This window comes from Aedes aegypti, chromosome 3 (genome assembly GCF_002204515.2).
Source record: "Aedes aegypti strain LVP_AGWG chromosome 3, AaegL5.0 Primary Assembly, whole genome shotgun sequence".
Classification (NCBI taxonomy): domain Eukaryota; kingdom Metazoa; phylum Arthropoda; class Insecta; order Diptera; family Culicidae; genus Aedes; species Aedes aegypti.
The window spans coordinates 166,208,463-166,226,722 of NC_035109.1; the positions used below are offsets into that span (position 1 = coordinate 166,208,463).

General features: G+C 38.8%; 1 protein-coding gene across 4 annotated transcripts; it reads left to right on the forward strand.

Annotated features, from left to right (window-relative positions):
• The first annotated feature begins 284 nt into the window (after positions 1-284).
• On the forward strand, positions 285-14,920 carry LOC5563960 (eukaryotic translation initiation factor 4H). Of its 4 annotated transcripts, none has more exons than XM_001648243.2 (4): positions 285-393; positions 2,186-2,485; positions 12,744-12,925; positions 13,420-14,920. In XM_001648243.2, the coding sequence occupies exons 1-4, from the start codon at positions 362-364 to the stop codon at positions 13,905-13,907; spliced, it is 1,002 nt and encodes a 333-aa protein (XP_001648293.2). In that variant the 5' UTR covers positions 285-361; the 3' UTR covers positions 13,908-14,920. The 4 variants fall into 4 exon arrangements, with proteins under 4 accessions (XP_001648293.2, XP_001648290.2, XP_001648291.2 ...); XM_001648240.2 differs by having other exon boundaries at positions 13,423-14,920; XM_001648241.2 differs by having other exon boundaries at positions 12,744-12,862.
• The last annotated feature ends 3,340 nt before the right edge of the window (positions 14,921-18,260 follow it).

An 18,260-nucleotide genomic window follows, 5' to 3' on the forward strand; every position in this document is an offset into this window, starting at 1 on the left:
TCTAAATAAGTCCCAAGAGTAGCGTGGTTCACTACATAAGCACGGCAAATAATGAATCGCGGATAAGCATGGTAAAGCATAACATATAATGATTCGGTGAATATTTTTTAAGCTTCTCAAAGCTTAAAAGAGCATAATATTGAAGAAGCAATATATCGTACACTAACTAGTATTTTCGTTGTTCTCCGTGTACATGACCTTCCGATGCCGTTAACGCTAAATATGAGAAGAATGTTTGGTTCTGTGTAGGATAATGTTTACCGCACGTGCGGTAAAATGGGATGTTCCCGAAAATGTGCACACGACAGGAGAAGGGATTTTTCGGTCCGTGCGACAACACCACTGCGCTTCAATAGCAAATATGGCAGGCAGAGGTGGACATGATAATAATAGGTAAATTAAATTACTAAATTTTACGTTTCAATAAGTATTTTCGGATAAAGTGGTACATTAAAGTTATTCTGTTAACGGTGCACTATTGGAAAACAGTCGGTTCAAGTGTAGAAAACGTAAAAAAACTGGTGCAAAAGTGAATTGAATTCGAGCTCGTGGTGTGTTTTTCGGGAAGTCTGATTCTCTGCTGCTGTCGGCGAAATGCGAAAATTACGGCATTCGTCCCAAAATAAGCGACCAGTTACAAACAAAAATGAGCTAAAAATAATCGCATCGTGTGCGAAGACGACGGCCAGGGCAGTTCCGGCAAACAAAAATGTGTGACTTATTAAAAGAGTTGCTTAATTCATTGCATAATGATTTGTTTATCCATGCGTTTTTTGATGATCAATTACCTACTGTAGTTGAGGATGTTGCAGCAAAAGGTGGTCTCATTCGACGATAGAAGAGCTCTCTGGCCAAGAAGACAACTACGACATTAGGGCGAAGTATATGAAGAGGCGTTTTGACTAATGAATTAGTTGAATTGAAGAAACGCTTTAATCTAAAGTGTTGTATGGAATATCAATAGTGTTATATAGAATATTACAATTCCTTCATTTTATCGTAAAATTGTATTCTACTCATACCTAGTGCACCCTTACGAATGCTATTACAGTCGCCCTACAGTTATGGATAGCTAACAAGTTTGGAGTTTATTTAATCTTAAACTTATTTTCCGTCTGTAGGAAATGAAATCAAAATGTCAATTATACCCCTAGATTCATAACTGGATTATTGAAAACTGTACCACAGTTATGAATCAAAGATAAGATAGTTCCGAAAGAAACGTTAAAATATACTTTCACATAATTAGTTTCCTTCGTAGATAAATTGATGTTATATTGTGTATTCCTTTCACTACTGGACTGTGAAGTGCGGTTTCATAAGTGCGAAAATGCGAATAAAAGTGCGATATTGTATCGAATCATGTTGGGGTCTTCAGCGGGGTTATTCTTTGGGCTACGAGCAATAACCCCGCTGAAGACGATACAATCGCGCACTTTTACAGGTCGGACTCGATTATCCGGGGTTCGATTATTCGGAATTTCAGTTTCGATTATCCGGAATTTGTTTTCTGATATTCTTGTTTTTTAATTTTTATGCACAAATCTGAGATAATTTGGTATTGCAATATACAATATGAATGGTTTTGCAGTTTAGAACGTATTTGAAAAAAGACCCCTATTGTTCCTAGAAAAAAATCTGGCTACGCCACCGCATTATATAAATAAAATAACGAAAAAAGATAATATTTAAGTTCTTTTATCTAAGATTTCAAATTTTTTTTTTAGTGTTTCGATTATCCGGAGTGAAAACAAATCGATACTCCGGATAATCGAATCCGACCTGTATTAGCATTTCCGCACTTGTAAAAACTTCTGCAATAGTCCAGTGGTGAAAGAAATGCGGTAAACTGTTCTGATTCATAATATGTGTCGATTTGATCCATATAAGGATCGTCCTGTCCCACTGATCAACATCTGTGGGAAGGACAACCTTTGAATTTTTTATAGAAATCTACACCTTTTTGTTAATAATCGCGGATTTTGAGGTGTATTCAAAAAAAAATAATATTTTGTGCCTGAGAGGTCATTATATTTTGTACAGCGTCACTATAATTTAAAATCATATTTCATTTCGAAAAATTATCCTTTGTTGATTCATAACTGTGGAGTGACTGTTCTGAAATGTTAGATGTTCGATCATAAATAACTGATAATTTCCATTTTCCTCCCCCCACCTATGCTAGATATGGAGGAGAGCGGGCCCGTAGACCGCTCCCGACGGAACCGCCGTACATTGCGTACGTGGGAAATTTGCCGCAAGGCGTCGTACAGGGCGATCTGAACAAGATTTTCCAGGATTATACGGTGAAGAACATCCGTCTGGTCAAGGATAAGGAAACCGACGTCTTCAAGGGCTTCTGCTATGTGGAGTTTGGCACGCTGGACGAGTTGAAACAGGCCTTGGACTTGGACGGGGTGATCATGCTTAACGACAGCTTTGCTGCCCTACGGATTGACATAGCGGAACAGAAGAAGAACGACCGGTAAGTGTATTTTGTATTGATGTTGTATTAAGAAAACTGCTTGTAGGAAAACAACACACACTAAGATCAAATGACCGAATTCGGTAATCTACTTACCGAAATCTTAACAGCTGAACAATCGGTAACCGGTTTGGTAAACGAGCCGATTACAGATCGTTCGGTAATTCGCGTTTTTGAGCTCACTTGTTCAAATAACTGAATTGTAGGTCATCGTTTACCGAAGAACTGTAGACACGGTGGACGGATAATTTTTATTGGAACCTCTCGCACCTCTCGTAAGGAACAAAAATAACGGAGACGAATTTTCGTTATAATGCTTCTTTACTTAAAAAGTAAAATCAACAAATGAAAATGAATATTCACTTAAACTGCAGCAACGAGACTTAACCACTGATGGGATCGATGGCACATTTTTTTGTCGAAAACAATAAGCGGGATTCACACGGCAAACTGCAAGGGAACAGCGGACGCTGAAAACAGAACTGCAAAAAATAACGTTAGTTTATATATAAACATTTATACGCTACGATAAACTCACCTCCATCATAATTAGGTATCTGTCTAGAATATCTGAGAGAAACTAGCACAATTTCGATTTTAGGAATTTCACTGCAACGCCCAGAAGAAAAACGTACATGACTGATTGACACTGCCATTTGTTCAAATCACTGAAGTCGGTAATCTAACAGACATTTTACCGAAAGATCAGTTTAATATTTTACAGTTTTCGGTGATTCTAAAAATTCACAGATTTTTCGGTAATTTCTTTGACAGATCATCTAGAAATCACCGTAGTTCGGTAGTTTTGTTTTTATTGAGCTGTCAAAAGCTGATGAATTACCGAATAATCGGTGTTCTTGTGATTTGCTGATTTGTCCGGTAATTTTCTCCGGCTATCCGGCGCATAGTCTGAATGAGTGTGTACAGTGCTGAACGATGCAATTGCAACTTTTTCGATTTTCCATACAAAACGGTCATCTTTATAGTTAGATCTGAGTTATTTAAAGACCGTTTTGAATCAGTTTTCTCAGTTTTTCATACAACTTGAATTTGAACAACCCTCCCCTTGGTTATGCGACCTTGCCGCGATGGAAGGGCATAATCCATTAGCCCATATGATGGAAACCAAAGGCGTAACCTGTAGTGGTGGTATCACATTTTGGCATTTTTTGCTTAAAGCCGCGTCATAATTCATATGGCATAGACGCAATAATATCTCGGATGTGATCCAACGGACATTCTGCGTCATTGATAGAATTGATGCCCATTTCAAATAATTAATCTATTCGAAGTGGACATTAATACTATTGGTGACGTTCAGTTTGCCTTTTGCTAACCAGAATGATCCGTAGCCACTCTTACTATTAGCTAGCTAGATACATCGTTATCATATACGACGTAGGGAATACTTAGGAACTCTTAGGAAAATGACTAGTAGATTCACTGAGTAGAAATGAGTGGCGACAATCTTATTTTAATATGGTTTTTACATTGCCATATTAAGAAATACCTCTTTTGTAACAGCGGTATAAATAATCTAATTCCAGCTTCATTTTCGCAAAATTTACAAGTAGAAAGTAGGCGTTGTGAAGCATTGCATTTGCCACCGAAAAGTGAAAAAGGAGACTGTAATAGAAGCCTAAGGTAACTTTACTCTTCAATATGCACTATAAAAATGACTATGGAAAGAAAGACGCTGAGATCGATCATTAGGGTACACTTGCTAGTTTCGAAAAATTGTTGAACAGACAAGGAAAGCGACTTTTTTCTTCAAGGATATATGAACGTAATGACCAATAAATATTTTTAACAACAAAAAATGAAATTAACTAGAACTACTACTTAACAGCCTAATTTTGTTAAGACTTGACGACACTTGACATTTAAGACTCTAATCTTACGTAAAAGACAATAGTAATCAGAATAGCACTTGAATGACAAATTATTCAAAACCATTTCGACTAGACAGTATTAGTAATGCACTACTATTTCAAACAAATTGTAATGGAGCTGCTGATTTTCATAATGCTTCCTTTTCTCAGAAGCAAGGGAATATGGGTACTTTTCAAAAACTACCACGTCACAATACTAATAAAAAACAGTGTTCATGTGGGCGCCATTACCTAGTCCGTCTGAGTATTGGTCCTGGTAGAGGGGAAACTTGGCAAAAGCCAGACCGAGGGTTCAGCCTTGACAAGTTAAGCTGTCAGGCAGCTCCAACTGAATACCATACAAAAAAAAACTTGAATTTGAACATATATTTTTGAGTGATTTTTCCAATCATCAGCTCAAAAGTAATAACGGTAAGACTAAAGTGATGTTTTTGACAAATACACTTTTGACTATTAATACATTGTTTTTTTTTTCGGTTTTATCGGTTTTATCATCACTTATTTTAGTCACTACTCGCCAATATCAACCTCAGTATTATCACGGTTTTGCAATTTGATTATAACGCGATTTATGTGATAAGTTGTTTAAGTTTAAGAAACTAGATCCATTTGAAAATTGATTGTCGTTGAACGCATAAAGATTTGTTGAAAATATTCCGAAAGATTGCCATTTCCGCAATCTAATTCTTAAAAATATGGTCAGCCACATTGGTATTTCCAATCATGTGTATTTTATCCGAAATCAGATCCAACTGGTTAGCAAATCAAGATGCCGCTTCCGGGAAAATATTCAGAACCATTAGCTTCTTTCAACACTCTATAGCAGATTCTAGGTGCCCTGGGGGAAGTGGCCAATTAGGAACATGTCCGAAATCATATAAGTATGAAACGTTAAGATTTTTAGAGGTGATGCTTTCGGAAGCATTTCCAGAACCACTGGCTGCCAAGACCACTTTATAGCAGGTTCGAGGCATCCCGAGGGAAGTGGTTAATTTCGAACATGATCGAAACCATAACAATATGGGTATTAAGGCGTATCAAATTTCAAGATTATTGATCACCCTTCAAAATATTGAACTTAGATACCCATTTTTGCCTTGAATATAGATTGTTCATGGAAGCTGGTGGTTCTGGAAGTACTTTCGGAAGCATTTTGGAGTTTGATATCCATATTAAAGTAAATTCGGACATGTTTTAAATCGGCCACTTTCCCCCAGGGAACCTGGAACCTATTATAGAGTGGTTAGCGCATCTAATTGTTCTGACTATGCTCCGGAACCTATGCTTTCCCAGGAAGCTAGCAAAATTGATTAGAGCGACGATGGACGGTGTACAAAACTGCGCGAAGATCTCGGGCAAACACTCCAGTTCGGTCGAGTCTCGTCAGAGACTACAAAGGGTTATGGGTTTCCGTACCTCCTGTTCAATATTGCGCTTAAAGGTGTCAGACGGAGAGTCGGATTTAATAGTCGAGGCACGATTTTCACGAAATCCAGTCCATTTGTTTGCTTCGCGGATGATATGGACATTGTCAGCCGAACATTTGAAAAGGTGACAGACCAGCACATGTGTGAAACGCGAGGCAGCAAAAGTTGGACTGGTGGTGAATGCGTCGAAAACAAAGTATGTACCCGAAAGTTTAAAACGTTAATTCACATATTCAGTCAAATATACCAATTATTTTCACTTACCCCATTCACCCACTTGCCCCGCGGTACCTTATTTTGAATTTCGTTATTAATCCTGATATGTTTTATGGTCAAACCATCACTACAACCATCACTACAACAGGTGGAATTCCGATCTGACTAGACTCAGGAAACAATGTAGAAGGAGTTGGAACAGACGCCGTTCAGCTGGATCAGAGTCGTTCAAGTCGGCTCGCAAGGCTTACAAGAAGGCTCTCCGTTCTGCTGAACGATCCGGCTGGAAAAACCTTTGTACAAATGTTTCCAGTTTGAGTGAAGTCAGTCGGCTGAACAAAATCCTTGCAAAATCTAAGGATTTCCAAGTGAACGAAATTCGCTTACCTAATGGTGACTTTACTTCTTCCGATGAAGAAGTTTTAGAATGTTTATTCAATACACACTTTCCCGGATGTGTGGACATAGCATCTACGGATGAACCAAATGTCTTTTCATGTAGTTACGAGTCTCTGGCCTCGGCTCGCAGTATCGTAACTACTGAATCGATTCAATGGGCACTTAATAGTTTTGCTCCTTTCAAATCTCCAGGTGCGGATGGGATTTATCCTGTTCTGCTCCAAAAGGGATTTGAGTTTATCAAACATGTTTTGAAAAAACTACTTGTAAGCAGTTTTGCTACCGGGTACATTCCCAGATCCTGGCGTGATATTACTATAAAGTTTATCCCGAAAGGAGGACGTGCGTCGTATGAAGAAGCGAAGAGTTTTAGACCAATCAGTCTGACCTCTTTTCTTCTGAAATGTCTGGAACGCATTATCGATCATCACATCCGTGATGTTTATTTGGCAAACATGCCTCTTCATGTGAATCAACATGCTTACCAATCTGGAAAGTCCACTGTGACTCTTTTACACAAAGTTGTATACGATATCGAGAAAGCATTCGCTCAGAAGCAATCCTGCTTGGGTGTTTTCTTGGATATTGAGGGTGCCTTTGATAACGTGTCTTTCGATGCCATATTGGAAGCCGCACGAAACCATGGGCTACCTACAATGATTACCAATTGGATTCATCAAATGCTCAAAAACCGACATCTCTTCTCGACATTGCGTCAAGCAGCGATTCGAAAATTGAGTGTCTGCGGATGCCCCCAAGGGGGAGTCTTGTCACCACTTTTGTGGAATCTCGTAGCAGATACGCTATTGAGGCAACTCAATAATTGCGGTTTTCCAACTTATGGATTTGCCGACGACTATCTAGCTCTGATAGTTGGTATGTGCATAAGCACCTTATTCGACCTGATGCAAAGTGCTCTTCAGGTAGTCGAGAGTTGGTGTCGCCAATATGGCCTTTCGGTTAATCCGAATAAAACATCTATTGTTCTTTTTACGGAAAGACGAAACCGCGATGGAATTCGACCTTTACGTCTTTTTGGCACTGAGATTAATGTGACTGATCAAGTAAAGTATGTCGGAGTCATTCTAGATTCCAAACTTTCATGGACACCTCACATTGATTTCAGAGTCAAAAAAGCTTGCATGGCCTTCGGTCAATGCCGGCGAACCTTTGGTAAAACTTGGGGCCTCAAACCCAAATATATCAAATGGATTTACACAACAGTTGTTCGACCAATATTGGCATATGGATGTCTTGTGTGGTGGCAAAAGGGCGAAGTGAGAACAATCCAATCAAAATTGGGCCATCTCCAAAGGATGTGCTTGATGGCGATGTCTGGTTCGCTCTCTACAACTCCCACAGCAGCGCTTGAGGCCATTTTCGACGTTGCGCCACTACACATATATCTTAAACAAGAAGCACTTTCTTGCTCTTACCGTTTATGGGTACTGGATCTACTGGAGAAAAATCCAGTAAATCGTAGATCTACTCACACTTCGTTGTTTCCACTTTTGGTGAATTGGGACAAAATTGTCCTTGCTCCAAGTGATCTCACAATTGCTTGTCATTTTCCTTACAGGACATTTACCACACAATTCCCTTCACGGGAAGAGTGGACGTCTGGCTATTTGGAAAGAAGTATATCAAACAATATAGTATGTTACACTGATGGCTCCCTTCTTGAAGGTAGAGCTGGTGCAGGAGTATATTCTCGTGAGCTAAGGCTGAATCAGTTTTACTCACTTGGTAGAAACTGCACCGTTTTTCAGGCGGAAATATTTGCTCTTATGTGTGGAGTGCAATCAGCACTTCAACAGCGCGTAATGGGTAAAGTCATATACTTCTGTTCAGATAGTCAGGCTGCTATAAAAGCTCTTGCTTCGGCCAACTCAAGGTCGAAGCTTGTTATCGCATGTCGAACTCAAATTGAGGAACTGAATTTAGTCAACTCTGTAAACCTTGTATGGGTACCTGGCCATTCTTCCATCGCTGGAAATGAATTGGCTGATGAGCTAGCTCGCGATGGAGCATCGCATGACTTCATTGGCCCTGAGCCGGCTATTCCAATTTCGAAGTGCTGGGTGAAGCTTCAGATAAACTCTTGGGCGGCAACTCAGCACAAGCAATATTGGAATGGTTTGGAGTCATGTCGTCAAACAAAATTGTACATTACTGAGCCATCTCCAAGGGTGGCAAAGTATTTAACAAATCTGTCAAAGCAGAATTGCAGTCTCTTGGTCAGAGCGTTGACAGGCCACTGCCGACTCAACTATCACATGGCAAATATTCAGCGTGCTGACTCATTTGTGTGTGATAGTTGTGACTCCGATTATGGAACTTCGTATCACCTGATATGTAACTGTCCAGTTTTTTCGCAAATACGATTCCAATTATTCGGTAAACACTTATTAAGTGAAACTGAATTCAGAAGCCTGAATCTTCAGGACATTCTATTATTCTTAACCCGCTGTGGTAATGAGCTATAGGCTCTTTTTACGCTCATGCGTTTTGCAGTGCCCTTTTTAGGGCGCTGTTCGAACCCATTGTGGTATGGAGCTACATGCTCTCAATTCGCTTATGCGATTTTCCCTCTTCAAGGGACCCCACTCCTATTTCCTTCCCTCTCCTCTCCCATCGGGTAGATGATGAAATAGGCTCAAATATGGCGATGGCACAAATCTCCCAACTGGTGGGGAACGTGCCTTTGGAGCCGGCCTTCTGATACCTGATACCTGGTCAAACCATCACTACAACAGCAATAAAGAAGGCTGTTTTTTTAATTATTTAATTTATTTATTTGAAACACATCAACAGGCAACTTGTAGCCCCAATGATGTCTAGAATATATGTAAAACAATCAGAAGACAAAAACTTAACAAAAGCACAAAACAGTCAAGAGATGAAACTTAAACTAAACTCTTCGTTCGTCAAAAAATGATAAAAACCTTCGGCGAAGCATCTCTCGGGTGGTATTGAAATCGAACAATGATGCGAGTTTATTGAACACTCGTTGCAACCCACTAAGTGCTCCGCGAAGTCCGTAGTTTGTTCGAGTTAGAGGCAATCTCAGCATGACGCTGTTCCGGAGGGAGCGCGGACGGGCATTTAAATGGACTCGCTCCAGGATTGTCCCACAGTCGATACGACCCAGTAAAACGTCTGCAATAGTTAAAGCTCTGATTGTATCCCTTCTGTTCCGGAGGAGGTCGACTCTCATAGCACGGTAAGCGGAATGGATCTCTCCAAGGTAGCTTACGGAGTCCGAATCGGAGAAATCGGCGTTGAACAGATTCGATCCTTTCTGCGCCATTATAAATAGGACTCCAAACAGCGGAACCATATTCCAACGTGGAACGCACGAGAGAACAATATAGCGATTTTAGACAGTAAATGTCGGAAAATTCTTGGCGATTCTAAAGATGAATCCCAAAGTCGTTGACGCTTTACTGACGGTATATGAGATATGCTGTTTATACGTTAACTGTGAATCAAGGAACACGCCCAAATCCTTGATGTGATTCACACGTTCAATTTTCGTACCAAGCAAACTATAATCGAACGTGATTGATTGCTTTTTTCTAGAAAACATGATGATGTAGCACTTGGTAGGGTTAACCACCATTCCATTCAGCGAGCACCAACTGGCGAAACGATGTTGTACAATTCTTTGTATGAGCTGTTATTGGAAGACACAAAAATACCTACTGTTCCAATAACCGCTCACAGGGTCTTTTCAATACAGCTAACTTTCTCTTACTCGATATTCGTTATCTCGATATCGAGTTAGAGAACCATAGTAAAAGTTGGTTTTCATGGCTGCCTCGATGGTCCCTTGGATCGCATTTGCACTGGTTTTGTGTTCTTTAACTCGATACCTCCCTAACTCGATGGTCCCCTCAATATCAAACAATGAAGAGTTGTCTGTATAAAGAATTATTTTCACAAATGAAAATAATGGCAGATGACTTCATTTGAAAGTTGTTGATGTTACTAGAAGATATTCGTGGGAAAAAGATAGCACTCTCACAAGAAAAAATAGTTTTTACACTAGTGAGCGGTTATAGGGGCACACGCAAAAAAATTGTGCGGTAAAAACTAGTGATCCTTTATAGAGAGATAAGCGGAAGTAAAATGGAATGATTTGGCAACAGACCAGCAGTGCTGATTTTGCTCGGCGTCGAGAATAATATTGTAACACGGACATGACTTCCTCATTGCTATAAAGTGTATTTTGTTTCGTTATAGATCTTTGAGCTGCATATTAAAACTAATAAACAGCCTAAAAAATCAAAAACTAAAAATCGCATTGACAAAAATTCAAAAAAGTAAAACATTTCATTATTTTGCTTCTTGCAAAATTACTTTTACCGAAATAATTTCAAGCGGATTACATTACTCCTCAATAAAAGTTCAAAACAAACATAACGCATGTTCGTTTGGCTCACACTTTGACAGCTCTCGCTGCTAGATTGGCTCACACTTTGACAGAAATGTCATCTTCCGCGAATCTCTCTTATAAAGGATTTCTAGTAAAAACTACCATTTTAGGGGGTTAACTTAAGCGCTCGCACCGGCAATTTTCAGCAGACCAGAAATGCGCTTGATTTTACCATGTCTGTAGTCGGAATCAGATTGTTGTAAATTATTTCTGTCAAATGTGCCAGTAATGCGGTGGGGTGTACCATAAACATAGTAAATTGGTCTGAATTTCCATGGTAGTTTCAAGAATGGGCGTAGTCAGCTAAAATAGTTATTTTTACCACAGAATTTTTTCCCGTGCATAGGCGGCTACTGGTACTCTTAGTTCCTGAAAAACGTCTAGCACAGACAAACAGACGTAACACTTAGAACAACTCCCGATCAAAATCATAGTCACGATGACATGTACGCCCAATGCTAAAATCGGTGTGTTTGGCCGATGGACCAACAGATGGCGGTAGTGTGTAAACGTCAAACGCGAACAAAAACGATGCGAGCGCTGCGGGTGGTGGATTGGCCACCTACCATATATTTGAATCGGCCGTTAAAAAGGTGGTCGATGGACATCGGTGAGAGTGTGACGTCTGTTTGTCTGTGGTGTGACGTTTGTTTGTCTGTGCGTCTAGTGTCCGGACATAAAAGTTGTCTGGCCATATAGGACACTCGCCTATCTTGAAACTACTGTGGTCGATCTAATATCAATACATGTATATTCAATTTTAAATGACTTTACACACAGTTATTTCGGTTGTTCTAGCAAATATCTCTTTTTTCGCTTCGTTTACCATATAAAATAGGGTTTATAGTGAATATATTTTAAAGCGTCGATTTTTTTTATGAATATTTTATATCAAACACTTTCAGAACTTTTAATTTGTGCAAAATTTTGCTGAAGCCACCAAAAAGTTATCTCGATTATTTTTCAAGTTATGGATGATTTTCGTTCCAGGAAACGACAAAATCCCTTTCAAAATCAAAATAGTGCAGAGCCCTATTCAAAAACTTCGGTAAGCTTATTGAGGGGCTATCATAGTAACCATAAAATTTTGTGTTTACTATGGTTCCATGAGTCGATATCGAGTCATGGAACATCGATTCATAGAGGTTTCACTGTGCCATTGTCTAAATATAGCATTACAAATCGTAACCATAAAACCACTTTTAATTGAAAATTCGCGTAACAATTCAAAAGGGCCAATCCTCAGATCGTTGACTCTGAGAAAATTCGATTTGAATACTATTCACCACAATTTCAATTCCTAATTCTCAGTATTCAAATCAATCAATGTGATTTCTTGCTAGTTGAGTGACGATTTACTATTACTACACGCTAATAATCGATTTTATTCTGAAAACTGACAAAAATGTGGAAAAAATTATGAGTTTAAATGCTTGGCCCATTTTTGATTTTCAACAAGGCATGGGCCTTTTTATTGGCCAAAATAAAATTTTATTAGCGTGCTTGGCCCAATGCTAGGCCTTTTCGGTTTTCAATGAATGAGCAAGAGAGAGTCATTGGCCTCTCACCATGCTAAGGCCAATGACAGTTTGTGAAATTTTCCGATTGTAGGCCCTCTTGGTAGAGCGAGAAACGATCATTGGCCGTTTCAAGCAGGGGGCCAATGAATGATTTGGAAAAAGCGATTATTGGCCGTTTTGAAAATCGAGTTTATAACGGTAAGTTTTATGATTATGTTGACAATGTTTGCATAGTTTGTGGGTGTTGGGAGATGCTATCGAATGGTATCAAAACCATCAAAACCCGATTTGTTTACAATTTGATCATTGGCCCTTTAGAATTGTTGAGCGAGAAAAGCAAAACTAAACGACGCATTTGTTTTACAGTGGTGGATTCAACAAAAGAGGCGGAGGCGGAGGCGGTCAGCAGAATCGCGGAGGACCAGGAGGTTTCAGTAACAAAGGAGGAACCCACAACAACCGACAAGGCGGTGATAGAAACTACGGTAATGACAACTATGGCAGAAATGATTTTGATAGAAACCGTGGACGTTCTAATAACTATAACGGTAAGGGATCTAAAACTATCTTTACATACCTAAACAGTTGGGCTTAGTATCAATTTTAGATGTTTCTACCGTCGTGTCTTTTCTATTGTTCTGATTGAAAAAAATAAATCCTATATTACGCTAATTTTTGCATACTTCTTCGTGGAGTGTTCAACAATTGGCGTTAATTTTAATTGATCAACGATTGGCAAATTAACACTTTGCTGTATTGTTCGTTTGGGCTTTTTGTACTACTTTGGATGAAGTCACAAACTGCCGTGTACGTACACCATTATCTTTGAAATTTTTAATACATCTGTTGACTATAAAAAAAATATTAGAACAAAAAAATGACACGGCAGTTAGGACCTTTTGAAAATATACTGGGAAGTTAAAGTTTGGATGTGTAAGACAAGTTGGGTCTCGCCGGAGCTTATTTGGGGGTTTTACATGGCATGAAAATTGACGGTGATGCATCGAATTGTGAAAAAAAATCCTTTTACTCTCGTTTTCAGCAGATCGTGGGCCAAACCGCGGCAGATATGGTAACTTTGGTGATGAGATCCGTGATGGTGGCCGGGATGGAGGTAACCGAGATGACTGGAGCCGAGACCACGATGGTCGTGGAAGCGACAGGGGAGACAACTACAATCGTGGTGGTGATGGGGGCTACGGGCGATACGGAGGAGGAAGTGCTGGAGGAATGGCAGGTGGTCGTAGAGAACACCGTGATAGTGACAGAAGAAAAGAACCAATTCAAGGCCCTCCATCACTTAGTTTGGCCGAACGAGATGCTGGTAGACCTAAGTTGAACTTGAAACCACGGACCGTGGCCACTCCTTTGAACGCCCTTGCGGAAACTAAGCAAGCAGCTGCCATTTTTGGTAATGCTCGACCCCGCGAGGAAAAGATCGGGGCCGAAGGCAGAGAGCCGGAGGATTCAGAACGTAAAACGTCTGTCTCCTCTTCAACGGCTGAAGACGATAAGAACGAACCGAACTAAAGCTTTTCTTTAGTTTGTTAGCGTTAACTTTTTTAGTTATTTTTCCTTTTATCAAATGAGAGCGAAAGTAAAACAGTTTTTTTTTACTAAAATGCATATAAAAATAGGATGAAAAGCAGGATTGCAATGTGAAATTACAAACCCATACATGAAAATACATGCATACCCACAAGAAATGATGAAAAACCTAACGTAAACATATGTGTTTAATTTATGTTTGATTTTTACGCTTTCTTCTACAATTTAATAAAATAATAATTAAAGAAAATGCAAAAAAAGAAGGAATGAAATACAAAATAAAATGTAATTATACTGTAATAAGTATGAGACAGTAAATTATAATAACTACTATAGCACATTGATATACTGCAAAACCTAAAAGAATAACTTCGCGAGAGAAAAGCTAAAAACTGAAGTCTTACTATAAGAGAAAAACAAATCTTTTTGAGCTAGGAAACACAGTAATAATTACAAAGGAGAGTCGAGAATTTAATGCGTTTTTGAAATTGTTTTACCCTGGTGTTTGCGTTATCCGTTTTCTTTTTGCGTATGAAGTGTTTTAATTAAGAGGATATGTGAGACAATTCAATCAGTAATGTATGAGAAAGTTGTGCTTTAGTCGAAGATTTCAATGGCGAAAACATTCAAGATCATACAGTTAATGAATTTACCTTAACGTCCTACAGTCGATAACTTTACGCAGCTAAAGTTACTCTAAATTCCGTTTGTTTTACCATCGGACACTAAAAGGATTGTGATTCGTGTTACTTTTGATTTGATTTTCAGTTCAATTCGCCGCTTAAACTACAATGAATATCTGCAACATTACGCATAGTTCGGTTCGCTTTTGAAAGGTTTAAAATTTTGAAACTAAATTCAAGAGCAAAAATGTAAAAATGGTAAGCATAATATACACTCTTATCTTTAAGTGTTGTTGACATAAATACGAGATGAATGATGAACATGAAAACGGATGAATAAACTGGTGAAATAACTATACTTGGAAAACATAAGCATGAGAGTTTGTTTTTTACTTCTTCACATTGGGATGTTCTTCTGGTAATAACAGTACCGGTAACATTCTGACATTACACCCTATCGCGTTATGACCCGGCAGTGCTAAAACTTTGCTATGCGGAAACCTGTTTTGTATGATTGTATGAAAAGCGATTTTAATCAAATTTTGAGTGTACTCCCAAAATATGAACTCATTTGAATGGAAATTAAGACTGGAAACGAAATTTAGTTTTCTGAGGTTTAGTATGATGGCTTCTGTAAAATGCTCCCTGTTTTTTGCAGTCTCTTCTATTGATAGGTGAGTCTTAAAGTTAGTAACGAAAGATTTCCATCGATAACAGTGCATTTACGATGATAGTTACAATTTGGGTTTTTTTTTTTTTTTAATAAGGCACTCCGTTCTCGTGGCCACTACTGTGCCGGACTCAGTTGATCTTGCAGCTTCTTTACCGATACAGATCTATTTTCAACTTATCTATATTTACATCTAGTTACACTCTCTCCTACTCTTTTACTCTCACACCGAGCAGGTAGGAAGAGAGCTCTGCTGTTAGTGAGGCTAGCTGCCTGCGAAGAGGGTCAATTTGTCTCAGTCACCATCTGATACTGACGGAGGATGGACGTGCTCCCCAAAGCACGGTCCTCCGTGAGGCGTCTTCTGGTGGCTGGACGGGTTTTTTGTGGAGGGGCTGGGAATCGAACCTATGACCTTCCGCTTATGAAGCGAAAGCGTAACCTCAAGGCTACAGACCCCCCTAATTTGGGGGTTGTAAATAAAAATCTTTAACAGTTCGATTTTCATATAAAATTGGGCCACCTTACTGTGCAGGTCGTATGTATAGAAATTACTATGGGAGAAGCAAATGATGTAGGTCCGATTTTGTTTTGCGCGAGGACTTCTGACTCATTTTGCACAGGAACTTCAGATCGATTTTCATGGAAGAATTTGTGAGAGCAGAATTTCATTGAAATTAATAAAAAATGTTTGGTGAGGAAGTTTCTACAAGAACTTGTAGCAAAAACTTGGTGTAAATCCAAAGGTCCTCCAGAATTTCATAAGCGATTTTTCCTCAGCTCCTTGAAGGAAAGCTTCAGGAATTCTCACAGTCATTCCGGATTCATTTGTTAATTCTCGAAGGGATTAGTCCCGAAATTTCTTCATCACTAATTACTCCAAAACTTCCTCCAGTCATTCTTCTAAGACTTCATCCATATAGATTTCTTTCAGAGATGGTTCCACTAATTCCACTATGAGCATTCTCCAGGAATTTGCACTTAGTTTGTTTTTTGTAATTAATCAAGTATTTTGCTCACGGATTTTTTTCAAGATTAGCTCAATTCATACAGCGGCATTGCAGAATTCGTTCCCAATTGATTTTGATGCACGATCAAAGCAAGCGAAGAAAAACATCCGATCTGTAACGATCCATGATCGGCAATGTGTCGCAAGTTGTAACAAGTTTGATAAATAAGAGCAGCGAATTAAAGCCCCAAAGAGAGAGTGATGAAAAGGTGTTTTATTTTACTGGCACTCTAAACAATCCTCAGATATCCGATAGCAATACTTACACCCCTATTCTTGTTTACGTTCGAATGCTCTTTCGATCAAAAAGCGTTTTGCATTCCCGTTTACGTTTACTCAGCTTAGTGTTCTTATGAGCAAGTTATTAACTGAGAGTTTTCTTTGTCAAAGTTGCCATTTTCGCATTCGTATATCGTGTAGCAAGTACCGTAATTTCGGGTGAAATTGATCATTTTTTACTGTTTTTTTGGTATGCTTTCTAAAATGTTATCAATATCATACAACTAAATGTAGGGAAACAAGTACGACGGTGAACCTCATTGGCACATGCACCGAAATTTTTTAACAAATGTGATGTTAGTGCCAAAAATCTGGTCTAAAATTAAAAATCGGGGAATCCCATTTCGGGGTGAAATTGATCACTTATCATTTATATTATTGTTAGTTCCAAAATCAACTTTACATACTTAATTTGGGCCTCCTGAATCCAAATATGCTTGCCAAAATCTTAACGAGACAATATTTATGGAAATAATCAATAATTAAATTCCAAGAATATCGCGAAAAACGCCTAAATGTAGGCAATTTTCAAAGGATTTCCCTACTTTGTTGCAGAAAATTGATTTTTTCAACAAAACTAGCAAATTGGTAAGAGTTTTGAAAGTAAAATCTGTTTTGGAGATACCGGGTACCCCCGTTGGTTTGACCACATTTAATCTGAACACTTTTTAATTTGTACCCCGCTAATTTGCACATCGTTCAAATTAAAAATGGTTCAAACGTCATTTAGCTCATGGTACGGAGTAAAGTGAAATGGAACGCTGTGGAACGGAACGCAGAATCAAAACAAAACAGTGAAAGAGGTAACCAGAAACACGTTTCTAGGGTGACTAGATGTTCAAATTAAAAATGAACCCCGATGGTTTGCATGAGGTACCGTTCAAATTAACGGGGGTGTACGGTATATTGTTAGCATCCTCACAAACTTTCAGGTTAACACCATGTCCAAATACTTGTTTAGAACTAGAAGTTTACAGATGATGATCAATTTCACGCTAAACTTGATTCTAGAATTTTACATTATTTTCATAGAAATAAACATTCTGTGGCACAAAAAACTTCACTATACACAAATAGTCATTATTTAAGACAAACAACGTTCTTTTATTATAGGTGGCAATGAGCTTGGTGCACTATTAGTAAGAAATAAAATCGCGTGACACGGTGATCAATTTCACCCTACTGATCAATTACACCCGAATTTACGGTACGATGATACACTATGCCCAGGAAATTCAAGAAAATTTCCATTACGATCCTGGACCGACCGGGAATCGAACCTAGACATCTTCAGCATGGCTTTAATTAGTAGCCGCAGCCTCTAACCACTCGGCTAAGGAAGGTGCTTGTTTAGAGGGGTTTTATCACGCACTGCACTGATGGTTTTTCAATAATTTCACTATTGAAACAATTAGTTGACTATTAGATTATTTTGATAAGTAAGGAATCATATTCTAGTAACCTTCGCATATTTTTTATCTGATCCGATTTGTCTCACGCAGCGAACTGGACTATCGAATTTCATAAATTTTGCCTTATGAAGGGTGGAACGATTATTGCAATACAAACACTTTATGTATCGTTTTAGCATCACTCCACATCAAGGCGTCGATAGGCACGCGGTGTACGCTCGGGCCTATCGATCACAAGGTTCTTGGTTCGATTCCAGGTTGCCGCGAAAACTATTTTTCTTTTCAAATTTCGGTTTCATAAGGCAAATTTACGAATTTCAACCCGATTCCTTGTGACGAATT